Source organism: Mirounga leonina, unplaced genomic scaffold (assembly GCF_011800145.1).
Source record: "Mirounga leonina isolate KUSES-001 unplaced genomic scaffold, KU_Mleo_1.0 Mir_129, whole genome shotgun sequence".
Taxonomy (NCBI): Eukaryota; Metazoa; Chordata; class Mammalia; order Carnivora; family Phocidae; genus Mirounga; species Mirounga leonina.
The window spans coordinates 65,453,272-65,468,427 of record NW_023270323.1 but is presented as its reverse complement, the minus strand read 5'-3'; the positions used below and the strand labels follow the sequence as shown (position 1 = coordinate 65,468,427).

The following is a 15,156-nucleotide window of genomic DNA, read 5'->3' as shown; positions in this document are numbered from 1 at the left end:
AAATATCAAGTACTAAAACTTAAGAACCCCCTGAAATTGAGTTATGAACAATTTACTATTTTTTTTGTTTGCTTTTTTTGGGGGGGGTGTTAAAGGAATAGTGTATAACACAGAATTAAATTAACTCAAATTTAAGAGAATCATATTTTATAATTTATTATGAAATTAAAGATCTGGAAAAGTACTTCAAGAAACCACTTAGTTCAATCTTTAATCTGTATTATGAATGTAAATTATTTGTATTAGAAATTGCATCTGATGATAATGGATTTAATTATGATCCTGATAGTATTTTTCCAGCTATTTTAAGAGGTGTTTTATTATTTGTCAAGCACATTGATTAAAATAATTTTTAAATGATATTTTATAACTTGACCTTTTCCTTTTTTGTCATTTTCAGTGATCTCAGTGAAAATCAAATTCAGGCAATTCCAAGGAAGGCTTTCCGTGGGGCAGTTGACATTAAAAATCTGTAAGTAATTTTTCCAACTTATACTGTTGTTTTAAAGTTATCTATTTTCAGCTTTAAATTTATATTGAATAATGTGTCAGAAAAAAAAAGTGAAAGCCCTATTTATCTTTATGCTTGCTTGGAAAAGCTTGTAATAATAAGTCTTAAATTGTTTTCACAAGCTATCTGGAGAAATTCTCATGTAAAAGATGTCTTGCGTCTGAAGTTGTTATCAAATTCATTCTTCAAACTTTGTGATTAATCTTGTGAAATCTCAAGAAAGGATTTGATTAAAAGGTATTTACAGCATATTTTCTTCATTTTTACTGTCAACTTACATCAATAACTCCCTTTTCTGTTGTTATCAATGTTTATTGGAAATGAAGAATATAAACTATTTTTTTCTAGAAAGAGTAGATAATATTTTCTTGTTAGAGATGCCTGGAGCCTGGAGCTATAGTGTTTTTGTTTTTGTTTTTGTTTTTGTTTTTATCACTTTTAGATCACTGTTTTCATTACATGCCAAAAGTGAGAATGAGAAAATTATGTCTTTCCCTTTGTGTGAATATTTTTCTTACATATTTTCCCCTCATATCTTTATGAAGGAATATGTGTATAGCCCTCTTTAAAAAGAAAAAAAAGCATGAAGTAAAGGAAACCATGTTTCTGAATTTTCCTTTTATAAATCCAGTGTCTTGTGTAGAAGTGTTTTTTTGCAAGTGCCTGTTGCTTTGAAGATACATATCAGATTTAAGATTTCAGTAAAAATCCTAATTTTGCCAATATGTATCTTATAAATTCTAAAATACTACACAAGTCTTTGAAAATGATCGTTTTTGATTGACTGCAAATGCTAGGACATAAAGTGTTGTCTGTAGCTTTTACATTACTTTGGAATGTAGGGGGAAAAAAGCCTCTGTGTGCTGAGATTAACTATCAGGAATTCAATATTTCTTAGCTAGTGATAAACAATGCAGGCACTTTTCAAGAATTAACTTATATTCGACATTCTCCATGGTGGGATACAACATTATTTTTCCAGTAGGAAGAGTGAGACAGATGTTTTCCGTCGTCAAAGAGGATGACTGTTTATAAAGCTGCAAGTTTTGGCCTCTGCATCTTCTCCTCAGTGTAAATGATTTTTGCGTTAAATTTGTACTTTCTAAATGTACAAGTAAAGACAGAAAAATATAGACTTCTAGATATAAATGTGTGGAGCCCTTAAAATTCTGGCCCTAGGTTTTCATGAATGTTTGCATGTTAAGAGGATTTTGTTTGCTTTCCTTTTATCTGCTCTTGCTAGGGTTTGAGGAGGTCTTCAGGCAGATTCTGAGATGTAAGGTGTTCAAAACTACCTTTGTGTCCTATGTCTGGTCAGAACTATATGAAGATCCCAATACAGCACCTACTCAAGTTGCCTGTATGTCACTTAAAAGGATAATCATGGCTATAGTTGACCACCCTCTGGGAATGCCACTTGCAATCTTACAATAGTATTATCTCTAAATCCTTAAAACAGGTGGCTTTTAATCTTCTTAGTAAAGATATTCAGGGAATCCAAGTCTATAAGTAGCCCATCTTCCATATTTAAGGATACATTTGGCAATGGGATACTAATCATGTTGGGATTCCTCCTTATGTCCTCTTTATTTATCCTTAAAGACTGTGATTTTAAAAGTTTAAAGATAAAAAGAAAAGTGAGATGCTAGGCAGTGTGCTATGAAGAATGCGATATTGATTTAGCAGGATCTTGAAAATCTTTTTTTCCCCTATATGCATCATTTTCCCTCCAAATTTAAGGGCAGTTAATATGTATACAGAGAGATGGGTTTAGGACTGGAGAGTTGGAATCTTGCTACTTACTGGATTTGTAGGTATGACAAATCAGTAAACTCCATTGAGTCTTAGTTTCACTTTTGTAAAATGAATATGATAATTGCTTGAGTTTGATGTGGTTATTAGGGAAAGAAGATATGTGAAAGGCCTTTTAGTAAAATGCTATAAAATGGAGTGTATTATTTCATTCTGTAAGTATTCACTAATCAACCACTAGAAGTTAGCCCTTAAAAAGATGTAGTAAAGATTTAGGAAAGTAGAACATGAAGTAGTTTGCAATATTGGGCATGGTTAGGATAGATCCGTGTCTAGTATGGGTCAATTGGACATGGGGCTAATAAGTGGAAAAAGAAAATATAGCAGAAAGTACTAAATATATACCAGACCTTGATTTATAAGCAAGGTATTACATGCTACAGGTGCTGAGGAAAGAGATAAAAAATATGGCTTGAGGTAATCAGGGAATCGTAGGAAAGAGTTCCTGAAAGAAAATCTAAAGGAATCTTCAAGGATTCAAGGATATTGATTCATGTTATGTGTTGGTGAGTTGCAGCAGACAAGGGTGGATTGAGGAAGTTAGAATCTATTAAAGAATCAATGCAAAGTTAGAATCGATTTCCACTATTCTTGCTGCCTTCCACATAACAATGTCAAAGATCTTTAGAGCAACATTGAAATACCACAGCACATTTATAGGTTTATTTAATTAATTAGGATCATAGCTACAATTTTATAGAATTTTACAGTTAAAATGCATGTTTCTATAATTGAAATATAGTTCAAACTACATTGTTCCCCCCCCCAAAAAAATAGCAGTTTCATGGGGCTTTGTATGAAGATTAGTTTAACCATTAAAAGTTAAGCAGATGTCTGGTAAAATATGTTAGAACTGAGGGTAAATTTTAATCCGTATTATTATTCAAGGTAACCATCAGTCATCAAGTAACAACTGAGTCAAAATGACTCAAAAATTAACATTATTAATATTCAGCATGGTTGGAGAGGTACAGTACTCTGTCCTATTTATCATTCCACTGTATGCATTTACAGTTTGCATAATCCTGCATAGTGGATGTCTACTGTTCCAACTCATTCCCAGAATAAAAGAGAAAAAAGAAGTCTAGACAAAAGAAATATGTATTTTACTGCATTACAACAATACGACGATATTTTGTATAGAGCTGTCTAAATGCCCAGTCTGGTGCACTGTAACAGGTTTATTGGATTTACCACATTCAGGCTTTATTGAGAGCAAATTCCAGTTATCAGAAGATTTTCACTGGAAGCACTTACTCTAATCTTGTGGATTGGCTAAATATGCTCAAGGCAGCAACTTGACGATATGAAACTGATGCTGTGAAAATTTTGCAAATTAGCAGATCTTATTCCTCTTCCTCCAGGCAAGCCACACTAAAACTATTCTAGGCAGATGGACATTTATCTTGCTCTTAAACATCTCCAGGGAGGAATTCCCATAACTTTTTCCTTATTGCTATTAATTTCTTAACTGGAATAAAACCCTGTATATTTTATTTTGTTACCTAATTTTCTCTAGCTGCAACTTAAATCGCTTTCTTTTTCCTGACACTTTAGATGGTGAGATCTGAGAATAACAAGAATCATATTAAAATACCAACTAAATTATAGTGTTTATAATAGTCACTGGCAATTTTTCCATAGTATTTACATCTGTTTTTAAATTCCCCACTCAGGTCTGAATTAAAGTATCGATACCATATGATTACCAAGTGATGCCTCACCAAAATGGTAATCAAGGTTTATATGATTTTTCCTTATAAACTTTCTATATGTGTTTAATTTATTGAAACACTGATGCAGTAAAGCCTTCTTGCCTCCTGATCAAATTTCAAATTAAGACATGTTATATTATTTAAACTATTTTGTTTACAAGTATCTGTGAGGTATTTCCAGTTAACTGAATAATTTAGGAGAATATTTAATTTAAGCCTTGCTTTATTGCTGATACTTGTGAGCTTATTCTCTAAGCATGCACCTTAAAGGTATAAAGATTTTCCAAGTCTCTTGTTTTTATGACAAAACATTCCTAGTTATAATTATCCCAAGATTTAAGCAAGAAACTGTACAAATATATGAACTTAAAATTTCAATAGATTGCTAGTTGTTATTCATATCACAAAAGTAAACTTTAACATATTTTTAGTTTCTTTAGTGAGCGCAACATTAACACTTAAAACATTTAAATTCCAACATGTATTATTTTAGATGTAAGACAAATCACACCTGCCTTTTTCTTCTTTTATTTTGCAGTACGCCCTCAAAATGTACTCTATGTTCCAGGCAAACTGTAGTGTTTATTGTCTATAAATAAATACATGTCCTTCCATTTGCTTGTACTATCCAAATTCCCTTAACCTTATATGAGTCTTACCCACCTCTTGCAGGAAAACTGCCTCTTATTAAAAAACAGATTAAGGAAAATATTTATATTTATCCTTTTTAAAAAATATTTAAATTCAATTTAGTTAACATATAGTGTATTATTAGTTTCAGGGGTAGAATTTAGTGATTCATCAGTTACACATTACACCCAGTGCTCATTACATCAGGTGCCCTCCTTAATGCCTATCACCCAATTACCCCATTTCCCCACCTACCTCCCCTTCAGCAACACTCAGTTTGGTTCCTAGAGTTAAGAGTCTCTTATGGTTTGCCACTCTCTCTGTTTTCATCTTATTTTATTTTTCCTTTTTAAACATACATTAATTTATAGACAAGTTTCAGGTTATAAGATGATTTAGTTTGGTTTTCTTTGAGCGAGTCATCATAGTATTTGGGAAACAAATATGTATGGCCATGACTTTTTAGGAAACAAATCACTCAATTTGTGTTGCAATGATTATTGGAGATAAGAAGATTTGGCAAACGGGAAAGACAGAGTTAATCTATATGTTGTCATATAGCTATTTATATTATTTAGAAATTTCATTTTTTCTGGAACTCTGTCATCATCAATTTATTTTATTGATGGATCCATTAAAACCCGTAGAAGGAAAATCTGCCATTCTAGACTAGGGACACAGAAAGACTTCTGTATTTTACTTTATTTTTTACATTTCCCTGGTTTTAAATACTAGAGAAATGAGTATTCCACTGGATACTTCATAACAATAAAGGAACAAGTGTTGCTCACATATTATAAAATCAATATGTAACAATTAGAAGAGTGCATTATATATTTTACCATGCAAATGCAAGACTTCTTTTAGCTGTGTCTTATAAGTTGTCATAATTGCCAATTATCTGCTATAATCAGCTATTTTCATGTTTAGTTCATTGTCTTTCTTACCATACTTATATACTTAGTATATTATCATAAAAATAAAATTCTTTGATATAAAATTTAAATTGTGTATTTTATTCCCCCCAGCTCCTTCTTAGAGTGTTTTCAGTAAACCTGAGGCTGAAGAGACTTTGAAGGGGTGGTTGGTTTCTCACTCAAGGGACCCTCTATCCTTCCCGTTAGATTAAATGCCACAGGTCTTCAGTGGGATGTAGAACCTTCTGAACAAACCTGTAGAGATGGCTCTTCATTTAGATAGATAGTAAGGAACTTAAGTTTCATTTCAATGAACAGAGCTCCTCTTAACATCCAGAATATTGTCTGTAGACATGGGGGTAACCAACAGTTGTCTGGGTACTCAGCAGATGCTGTTAAGTACCACGGGAACTGTCCATGGTCCTGTAACCTGCCTGATTTACACTCCCTTGAAAGGAATCCTAAATTGTAATAATCCCCAACAACTATGATCAAGTTTGCTACCAACAGCCTCTCCAACTTTTCTTTTTGCTCTGTCTGCAGGGTGCCTTAGCATTTTTCTTCAATGATATCATTCTATTATGTGAAAATGAATCTATATAACATATCTTCATAAACACTTTGCAAAACAAACAAAACACAAGACTATCTGATTGAGTGACTGGGAATCCAATTCACATTATGTATAAAATAAGAACTGGCATGATCTTTCTATGGCTGCCATGTTGTCCTTGAGATAGAACAGATCTTTAGTTTTCTTGCTTCCCCAACCCTAAACAGGCACACTTTGCTACCTCTGAATTATTACAGTAGTCTACTAATTGAATTTTGATCTCCAATCTATAGTCTCATTAGATAATTTTAACATTGCAGACAGATTTGTTTTTATAAAGCATTGTTTTTTTAATCCCATCACACCCTGGCTCAAAAATCATTCAGCTTATCAAAAACAACAACAACAACACATTGATTTGGCCCTATGGCAAAGCCTTGGGGATATGGCAGAGTGTTGTGATAGTTTTATAGGTTCTGAAGAATGTAAACTCTTTCCTGAGAAAACAGTGGCTTTTATTGAATAGCATGCTCTCTTTAGATATTCTGCCTAGTCCTAACATTCTGACATCCACCCAGGCTCCCAGCCCCCTCTCCCAGTGAATCTGCCCACAAGCTCTTTGCTCAAGCCATAATGGCCTCTCTCTTGCAAATATTCATTGTGAACATTGTAGAACCTCTGCTCACAACTGTTCTTGATTGGGTCTTTTCCCTCCGCAGAGAATACCCACTTTATTTTCTTTCTTTCTGGATTCTACCTGTTTTTTAAGGTTCAAGATTTTTCCTTCCTCACACAAGACTGCTTCAGCCTAGGGTAATCTGTTCCTTCCCTGACATTCTATAGCACTCTTTATATGCTGACTTCGCCTTTGAAATTTGGCTAACAGAGATTGAGCTGAAGCTTTCATTTGCAGAATGAATAGCTCCTGAATCTCTTTCCCTGGACACTTACTACTGAGTGGGGGCTTCAGCAATACATATATTTAAATTGGAATTAAGATTTCACTACATATTTATTATCTACTTTGAATAAGTTATTAAACTTCTGTGAGCTTCATATTCTCTTCTGTAAAATCAGAATAATGAGAACATTTACCTTTTTAAGTTATTGTGAGGAATAATGAGATAGCATATCTACAGACCCTGCCATTTGCTATGCATTCAATAAATGTAAGCAATTGTTATTGTCAGTTTCAGTTTCTACCACCTTTGATTAGTTTACAAGAGCTACTAGAACATGAAGGACTACTTAATTGTTGTTCCTCCATTTTCTGGTACCATGTCTCTTAGGGCTTACCCTTTGGCTTTTCCCTAATAAATTAGCAAGTGGATATAACTTTATACCATAGATTATTCCAATAAAAACTGAGATTCTTTATTCCTATGCAAAAACAAAAAACAAAACAGAAAACAAAAAACAAAACCCACAACATTTTGATTGAAAGATTGCAAAAGGGCTAAATTCTCAAATAAATTATTTTGCATTCCTCAGGGGATAGTCCTTACTTTGGCTGTTTCATTCACTCATACCTGGGTTAGCGCCTATGTGTTTTTATGCTGAGGTTAAATGACATGGTTGCTGAAACTTCGGCCTAGGGTGTTCATTCATATGGGTCAATTTATATTATTCTTATGTTCTTTATCCATTATAACTTAAATCTTGTACTTCTTCTTAAAGAGTCATTATTGGCATAAGATTTGTGTATTTATGCACTCGTATTGACTTGAATTTTATACACACAAGGGAAGAAATAGAACAGATTATGCCCATATCCTTAACAACATTTTTTTCTCCCATCTGACTTATATGTTTTACCAGGGTTCTTTCCAAATGGCAAAATGTTGTTACTCCTCCTATTGATTCTAATCACTTTGATATATTATTTTAAGTCAACTAAACTTTTGGAGTTTGCCATTTATAGTAATATGAATATGAACTAAACTTCTATTTCTAGTACCTAAAAAACCCTGGAGAACCAGAGCATAGTTATAATACTTTTGCTGAAATACTGAGAGACTGTCTGGCTTTAAAGTTATTTTTTTAAGATTTTATTTATTTATTTTAGAGAGAGAGAGCACAAAGTGGGGAAAGGAGCAGAGAGGGAGGGAGAGGAAGAGGGAGAGAATCTCATGCGGACTCCACATTGAGCTCGGAGCCCAACACTGGCTCAATCTCACGACCCTGAGATCATGACCTGAGCTAAAACCAAGAGTGAGACGCTTAACCGACTGAGCCACCCAGGCGCCCCTGGCTTTAAAGTTATTAAAGACTTTTTATGTTCAGTATTGTTTCAGAGCTAAGTAAATTTTATGGCGTTCTAATACTTACAAAAAGAAAATCAGTTGGAATAAGATCTTATTACTTGGACCCCGCAGTGCAACATGAATTTTCTATGGGTAAGGGCAAAACCAAATGAAGTTAATTCAGGAAGGTGAGTTTTATATATGTAATTCAAACACAGTATGTATCCAAATTTTAATAACTGAAAACAGGAAATCCCTGAAAAAAGCAGAAAAAGTAACAGAATGCAGTATCTCCAATTATATTTCGGGACACCAAGTAAGCAAATGCCCAACCTTTCTTTTACTTAATATGCTTATTTCTAAAATTTATACTTAGCAGCATTATATATTGTTTCTCACACCTAGAATTAATCAAAATCTGAAACTAGGCTAAATCATTTTTTGTCTTAAAGAAAATCAGATCTGCTTTAGAAACTTCATGTTTGCGAGGCTCAGAGCAACACCTCTTGATAAAGAGATGCTGCGTTATCAAAGACTAAATTCACCAGGACTAGGAAAAATTAAAACGAGCAATCTAGTGTTATTCTAGAACAACATAAGAGAAGTAGTGACCAATGAAAAGAGAATCATAGAATGTTAATACTGAAAGAGACTTTGAAGGTTTCTATTCTTTTTAATATCGTCAATTTCATGAAATTAAAGATAAAGCACTTGCTTCAGAATGCACACTTACAAACTAAGACAGTGAAGGATCAGATAGAGATGGAATTTGGAACTCAAACAGAAACAGAGGAGGTTGGAGGTAGGAAATAGAGAAGAGAAGCCACAAAATTCTGTGCTAGGATACGTCGGCTGAAGGTCTAAAAGAAGTCGCCAATACTACCATCTATGCCACACTTTCTCTCCAGAAAATAAGAAAAGTGCTAGCTTGCTTCCCCGTGGGATGTGACCCCTGTACCAGGAAAGGATCCTGAAGCTGTCCCTAATGTATCTTAGTGCCCTTATTATCCAAAGATCAACAAATTTACCCCATGTTCGGCTGAACAAATGTAATATTACTTTTTGGAGAAGTGAAAAAAAAAACAAAACTCTCCTCTTACTAATGCCTTAATTCAGAATAATTTCATTGTATGATTGGAAATCACATCTAAACAGAATCAGCCTGTCACTAAATGCATGGCTGAGAACAGATCCTTTCCTGTTTATAGAAAGCAGAAGTGCCTGGGCTTGGAAAGGTAGTAGAGAAGGAAGTGAACTGGGTGAGAGAAACAAGGTACTGAAAAATAGTCCAGAATCCCTGAAATAAAGTATGCTTTTGCATGATTTTGACACTCTTTATCTTGACCCATATACAGACAAATGGAGGTTTGTGTAGTGAGATTTTCTTATGAGTGGTCAAAGTGGGCACAACACTTTCCTTAAACATTCCTTTCAATATAATGAAATCCACCAGTTGATGAAAAAGTTACTCATTTTGATTGCCCTTTCATAGAAGTAACTTTTTCACACAATACCTTCATTTTCAGAAGATCGATGTCCTGAGACATGATGGCATTCAGAAAACTTTTAAGGAAAACTTTGGTCCTATGAGAGCCAAATATTCTTAATGCTTTAGCACCAAGAAGGACTTAGATTTCTGTTAAGAATCAGAAGAAGCATGTAAGCACGAGCAGTGTTGAAGAGGGGTGAAATTACCAAGTTTCCAGCAGTGTCTCAACTTCTGGTGGTATAGGGAAAGTAATCTGGTTTTCAGTCCCTGTAGAACAGGATTTGCTTGAGTGCTTTCTAGCATGCTAGGGCTTCCCTTTTGTGTATAGTATGCATGATTTAAAAGAAGCAGTGTCAGCACTGATTTATACATTGACAGCTAAGGATAATAAGATATGGGCAAACATACAGCTCACCCTTTTACAGATTAACCTGGAGACTGCATTAGGCAAATTTGATAGCATTAAAAGATTTTGCCATTTTGTCTGGAAACAATTTCTCTTTTGTAGTGTGTCAAGGGTAACACTTCATGCCATTGTACTAATTTAAATGGCTTTGATAAATTGTTCAAGAGGTTAGAGAATAGTAGTGTAGATATATATTTAGCACTTTAAAATAAAAAGGCTGTTAACTTAATTGTTAAATGAATTTAATCTGTAAAAATCAAAAGTGCTCAAGAATGTAAGTGTTTTCTTGGAACCACAGCAGCCATATTACATCATGAAGCTTTAAAAGTCTTCTTAGAAAATAAAATTATCCTTCTGCATTACTTCCTAATAAGTAGAAATGCTTTAAGCTATTACAGTAGCATGGATGGCACCTATTATTTGGGGAAAGCCTTAGTCTATAAAAGCAATAAAACCATATCTGCTCCAGAGTTGGCCTTTTTTTTAATGTTGCATGTCCTAGATTGTACCATTTGCATGACATCAGGGTAGTCTCTGTCCCCTAGAGACCTTCTTAAAAATGAGATGTATATTTCATGAGACATTCTTTATGTACATAATTTCTAAAGTAAGAATTTTGAAGAGGGCCCTCTGAAAGTCACTGGATTAAATCATTGCACCTTTATTCAGTAGCCTTGTGAGAGAAATCGTTATTTTATGGGAATGTTGAAACAATTCTTTAAGAACATACCTCAAACGTGAATTAGCCCTTTTGGTGAATTTTGCACTTGAAACAAGGACAGGATTCATTTGTATTATGATCATAGTATTAGCCCTGTATATCTGTATTCCCTCCCAGTGCATGGAGAAATGACAACTCACCTGACTGTTTCATCAAGCATTTTGTTTCTGTCTCAAGTGAAGCATTAAAATACTTTTCTTTACTGGAATAATAATATCGTTAAGCATCAAGCTACTAGACTTAAACAACAACTGCTTATTTGTTAAAAAAAAGAATTTAAAATAAGATAAAGATAGGACAGATAAGACTTAGTACTTAGCTGTTTATTTCAACCAAATAAATGCCTTAACATGGATAAAGGAAATTTTAATTCCAAAATAAGTGGCAGGAAAAAGCTGACTTAACCAAGTTTGGAGTAACTTTGTCTTTTCATCTTTGAATTGTAACAAATGAGTGCTCAAACTACAAGAGAAGATTCATTTGTTTGCATTTTGTACTATTTAGAAGGAACTGATAAAGCTTTTAAACTTTCTACCATAGATACATGTAGTGTTTTAATGATGTTGCTGCAGTATGCATTCTTCGCATTTGCAGCTAAAATTAGCATCTTTGAGAAAAGCAAAAAGATTAATTTCCTAATGCTTTATAACTTATTTTCTGGAAATTCGGGGAGTTTTTTAACTGGAAAGTATGCCATATTTACAGTGCAAAGAATTCACATATAATGACACACGGTGCAAATCATGGAAATAGCGAACCTTAATGCGGAACAAGGGCTCGCTTTCTAAAGAGTATTCCTGGTTGGGAATTGCAGGGAGGTACGTGGGACCTCATTTCTCTCTCGCTGTTGGGAGTTCTCGAAGGAAAACTGCTTTTAAAAGAAAGAAACCTAAAAGTAGTCTTGCTCTTTTTTGCCAAGGATAGTGAAATTAACATGCAGCTGGGCTTCTCTGATAAATGGATTCTGTTAGGTCACTGAGGGGGTGCATGTGACATTAAGTGATTTACAGTCCTTTACCTTAATGAAATTGTTTCAGCAAGATGACGCTGAAAGCTCTTAATGGATAGCTTTTCTTGATGTAATGAAATTGCATTCCTATGGCATTTAATATAAGGTGCAGTTATTATTTACTGGAGCTTTCCAAGGGCTGCTATTTGCACAGCCAGTTCAGAACAAAAAGAGATCCCAGTAGCGGCACCAGCGAGGCGAGAATGGCTTGTGACATTCTTAAGCAGATGAGTTGAGTGTATTTGTGAGAGCATTTCAGTTCTCCCAGCCAGGGCTTCCTAGACCCTTCAGGGAACTTCCTTTCACCCAGCCCTGCTAGTCTGCAGCCTTTTACATATATTCTTCTAATCTGTTTACAGGCAACTGGATTACAACCAGATCAGCTGTATTGAAGATGGGGCATTTAGGGCTCTGCGGGACTTGGAAGTGCTGTAAGTGTTGCTTCTTTCTCTTACTCTTCTGAACGGGAGCTTTGTGTCTGGGGAGTGCTGATGTGGGAGCTTATCTGCTAGCTCAAAACCTTGTGTCAAAATGGTCTCTTATAAAGATACCTTAATAACTCCTGGGGAATACACAGAAGACTTAAAATGTGTGTGCACACAGCTGTGGGTATCATTTCTGTATGCTTAGGTAAAAACGTCTCTTGCAGGAGGACATTCAGATGTTCACAATACTGTCCCTTACGTGTTTCTCCTTATAACAAAATATTCTCAGTCACAGGATTTGTGAGAATTCCTAGAATTGTTAAATATTAAAATAAAATCAGGTGTGTCGGGAAAATGACAACAACAAAAAATAGACCTCTTTAGTCGCTGATAAGTTGGAATGTTTTGTAGTTGCCATGCAATGGAAAGATGTTTTCTCATTTTAAGATGTCATTTTTAACTAGATAACATCATTTTTGAAAGGCGATTTTTGAGATCTCCTTTCTAATTGTAATAAGCTGCCCATTGGGTCCATTTTAAAGTCTTCACTACTGACTTAGTAAAGCACAGCACGCAGATCTGAATTGTAATTGGCATCCTCTCTCTTTCCTTGCTGGGTAGACATGGCTGACAGAATGGGTTAGAGACAACAGAGTAATCTCTACAGAACTTTGACTTGGTAAAATAGTTTTAATGAAATTATTATGATGAAAAATAATTTTAATGTAAACTGGAGTTACTAAAGTGTTTGAAGTTGCCTGTACATTTCTGGGATTTTATTCCAGCCAGAGATTCATATAAAATATATTTACAGATTTCTCCCCCAAGTAAAATATTTTTCTCTGCTACAATTCATCCCTGACTAAATTTATTCAGAATCCAAAATTGAATTAAATTTGAAGAGATTTTGAATTTTTAGTCCCTGTGGTAAAAGTTATCTGGGAATCATGAAATCCTCCTGGAAAAAAAAAATTCCCAAATTGAGTTTGAGGAACAGAATGTAATTCTGAAAAAAGTTTGATGTTTTGACAAGATGGCTTATTTTAGCAATATTTTCTATATGATTTTGATTTCAATTGCAAGTAAATGCCTAGAATTTCTAGCTGCATCATGTGTAAAGTTACTGATTATTTTTAAGGAGTTAACATATAAGAATTAGTTGATTGAGATAAACTGTTTTAAGAATATATACTGTCATCTATCCACCTTTATTTCTGTTGATAACAGTCTAACTTTTTCTCTAGGAAAAACATTCAGAGTGCTTATCATACACACTGCAGTTATAAGACCACTTTTTATTTGTGTTCCAGACCCATTAATATAAAAAGCTCACTTTGCTATTTCAGCGTCAGAATAATTAAGATACAACTATGATTTCATGATAGTAGTCTGATGTCAAAACCATAGTCAAAGTCATAAACTTGGTATATGAAGAGACTACCATGGGTGTTATTTAATTGAATGGAGCTGATCGAGCCAAAAATGTGTTACTAAGTCAGTGCTTCTAACTGGAATAGGAATGACACCAAAAATTTTATGGAAAATTTGCTGAATATTTTGGATGGACTAAAATCAGTAAAGTACTTTGTTATTAATAAAAAGAGCTTCAATACTTACTAGATATGAAATAATTCATCTACATAATATATTGAGCATATATTGAGTGTGTGTGTATATATATATATATATATAGAGAGAGAGAGAGAGAGAGAGAGAGAGAGAGAGAGAGAGAAAGCTATGCATACACCCAAGCACTGTGCTGGGCATTGAAAATTCTTTATCCACAAATACAATAACTATTCATTTGATTCATCTGCTTATTTGTTATAAACTAATATCACTGTTTTTAGAAGAGTAAGTTCATGAAAACACAATCACCGCATACATTTTGTTTGTCATGTTAGCAAAATATCTAAAAGGTGACTTGAAACTACTATCTTGAAACACAGCAAAGAGTGAAAAATGTCTTATGATTCATGGAGTTAAAATCAAAATCCACAGTGTTGGGAACTCTTTTGAGGACCTTAATACATAGGTTTCAAAGAGATAGATAATGGTGAGAGTTTGCTAAAAAGAAATAATTAAAATCAGTACGTGATACAAGAAAATGTGAATTTCTTTTGAAATGACTTAAATATTTTATATCAAAATTTGATAGTCAAGCAGACGTTCTTTTACTATGTGTTAATTTTTTAAATCCTCGTAGTTCATACAACCTTTAAAGAAATTAATTGATGAAAAATTTAAGGTTGATTGGATAAAGTATTCAAAAGACTAGGATTTATCAAGCCCAAATCTCTTGTCAAGTAAATCAAAAGTTCTTCTATTGTAGACTTTGGTTGGGGGCTTTTTTTATAGAAGGTTCCAGAAAGAAAATTGTCTGTTTTGCTTATTTTTACCATGTATGACTCTTTACAATATATCTTTTTATGTGAAACTGATGAAGGATTAATTAATTTGCACATCACCTTAAATTTATAGTCCCAATGTTTCAGGGTTTTGTTTTTTGTTTTTTGTTTTTTTAATTTTTGGTTCCATGAGCCATTTGTGAATGTATGATTACACTGAGGCAAAACAAGAGAAAATGGAAGTAATCATCCTGGACCAAGGATGAAACTTTGTTAAATTAAGATATATATTAGGGTAGAGAGAGTGAATAAAGTTTAAAAAGGAGAAGTCCAGGTAAGTGAAAGCAAGGGAAGGCAGTTTATCACTTGTATGTTCA

The 15,156-nt window shown here is 33.8% G+C and overlaps 1 protein-coding gene across 6 annotated transcripts in view; it reads left to right on the top strand.

Moving 5' to 3' along the window:
- The window catches only part of SLIT2 (slit guidance ligand 2), a 364,058-nt gene that overhangs the window by 210,789 nt on the left and 138,113 nt on the right, over nucleotides 1-15,156 (top strand). For 5 of the 6 annotated variants that reach the window (XR_004679286.1, XM_035005227.1, XM_035005226.1 and 2 more), the window contains 2 exons: nucleotides 401-472; nucleotides 12,366-12,437. Coding sequence is in view for 4 of the 6 variants with exons in the window: in XM_035005227.1 (XP_034861118.1) it covers nucleotides 401-472; nucleotides 12,366-12,437 (144 nt within the window). In the remaining 2 variants the exon portion in view is untranslated. Of the gene's footprint in view, nucleotides 1-400; nucleotides 473-700; nucleotides 749-3,999; nucleotides 4,055-12,365; nucleotides 12,438-15,156 lie in introns of those variants that run through there. The other variant, XM_035005229.1, reaches the window with a different exon arrangement.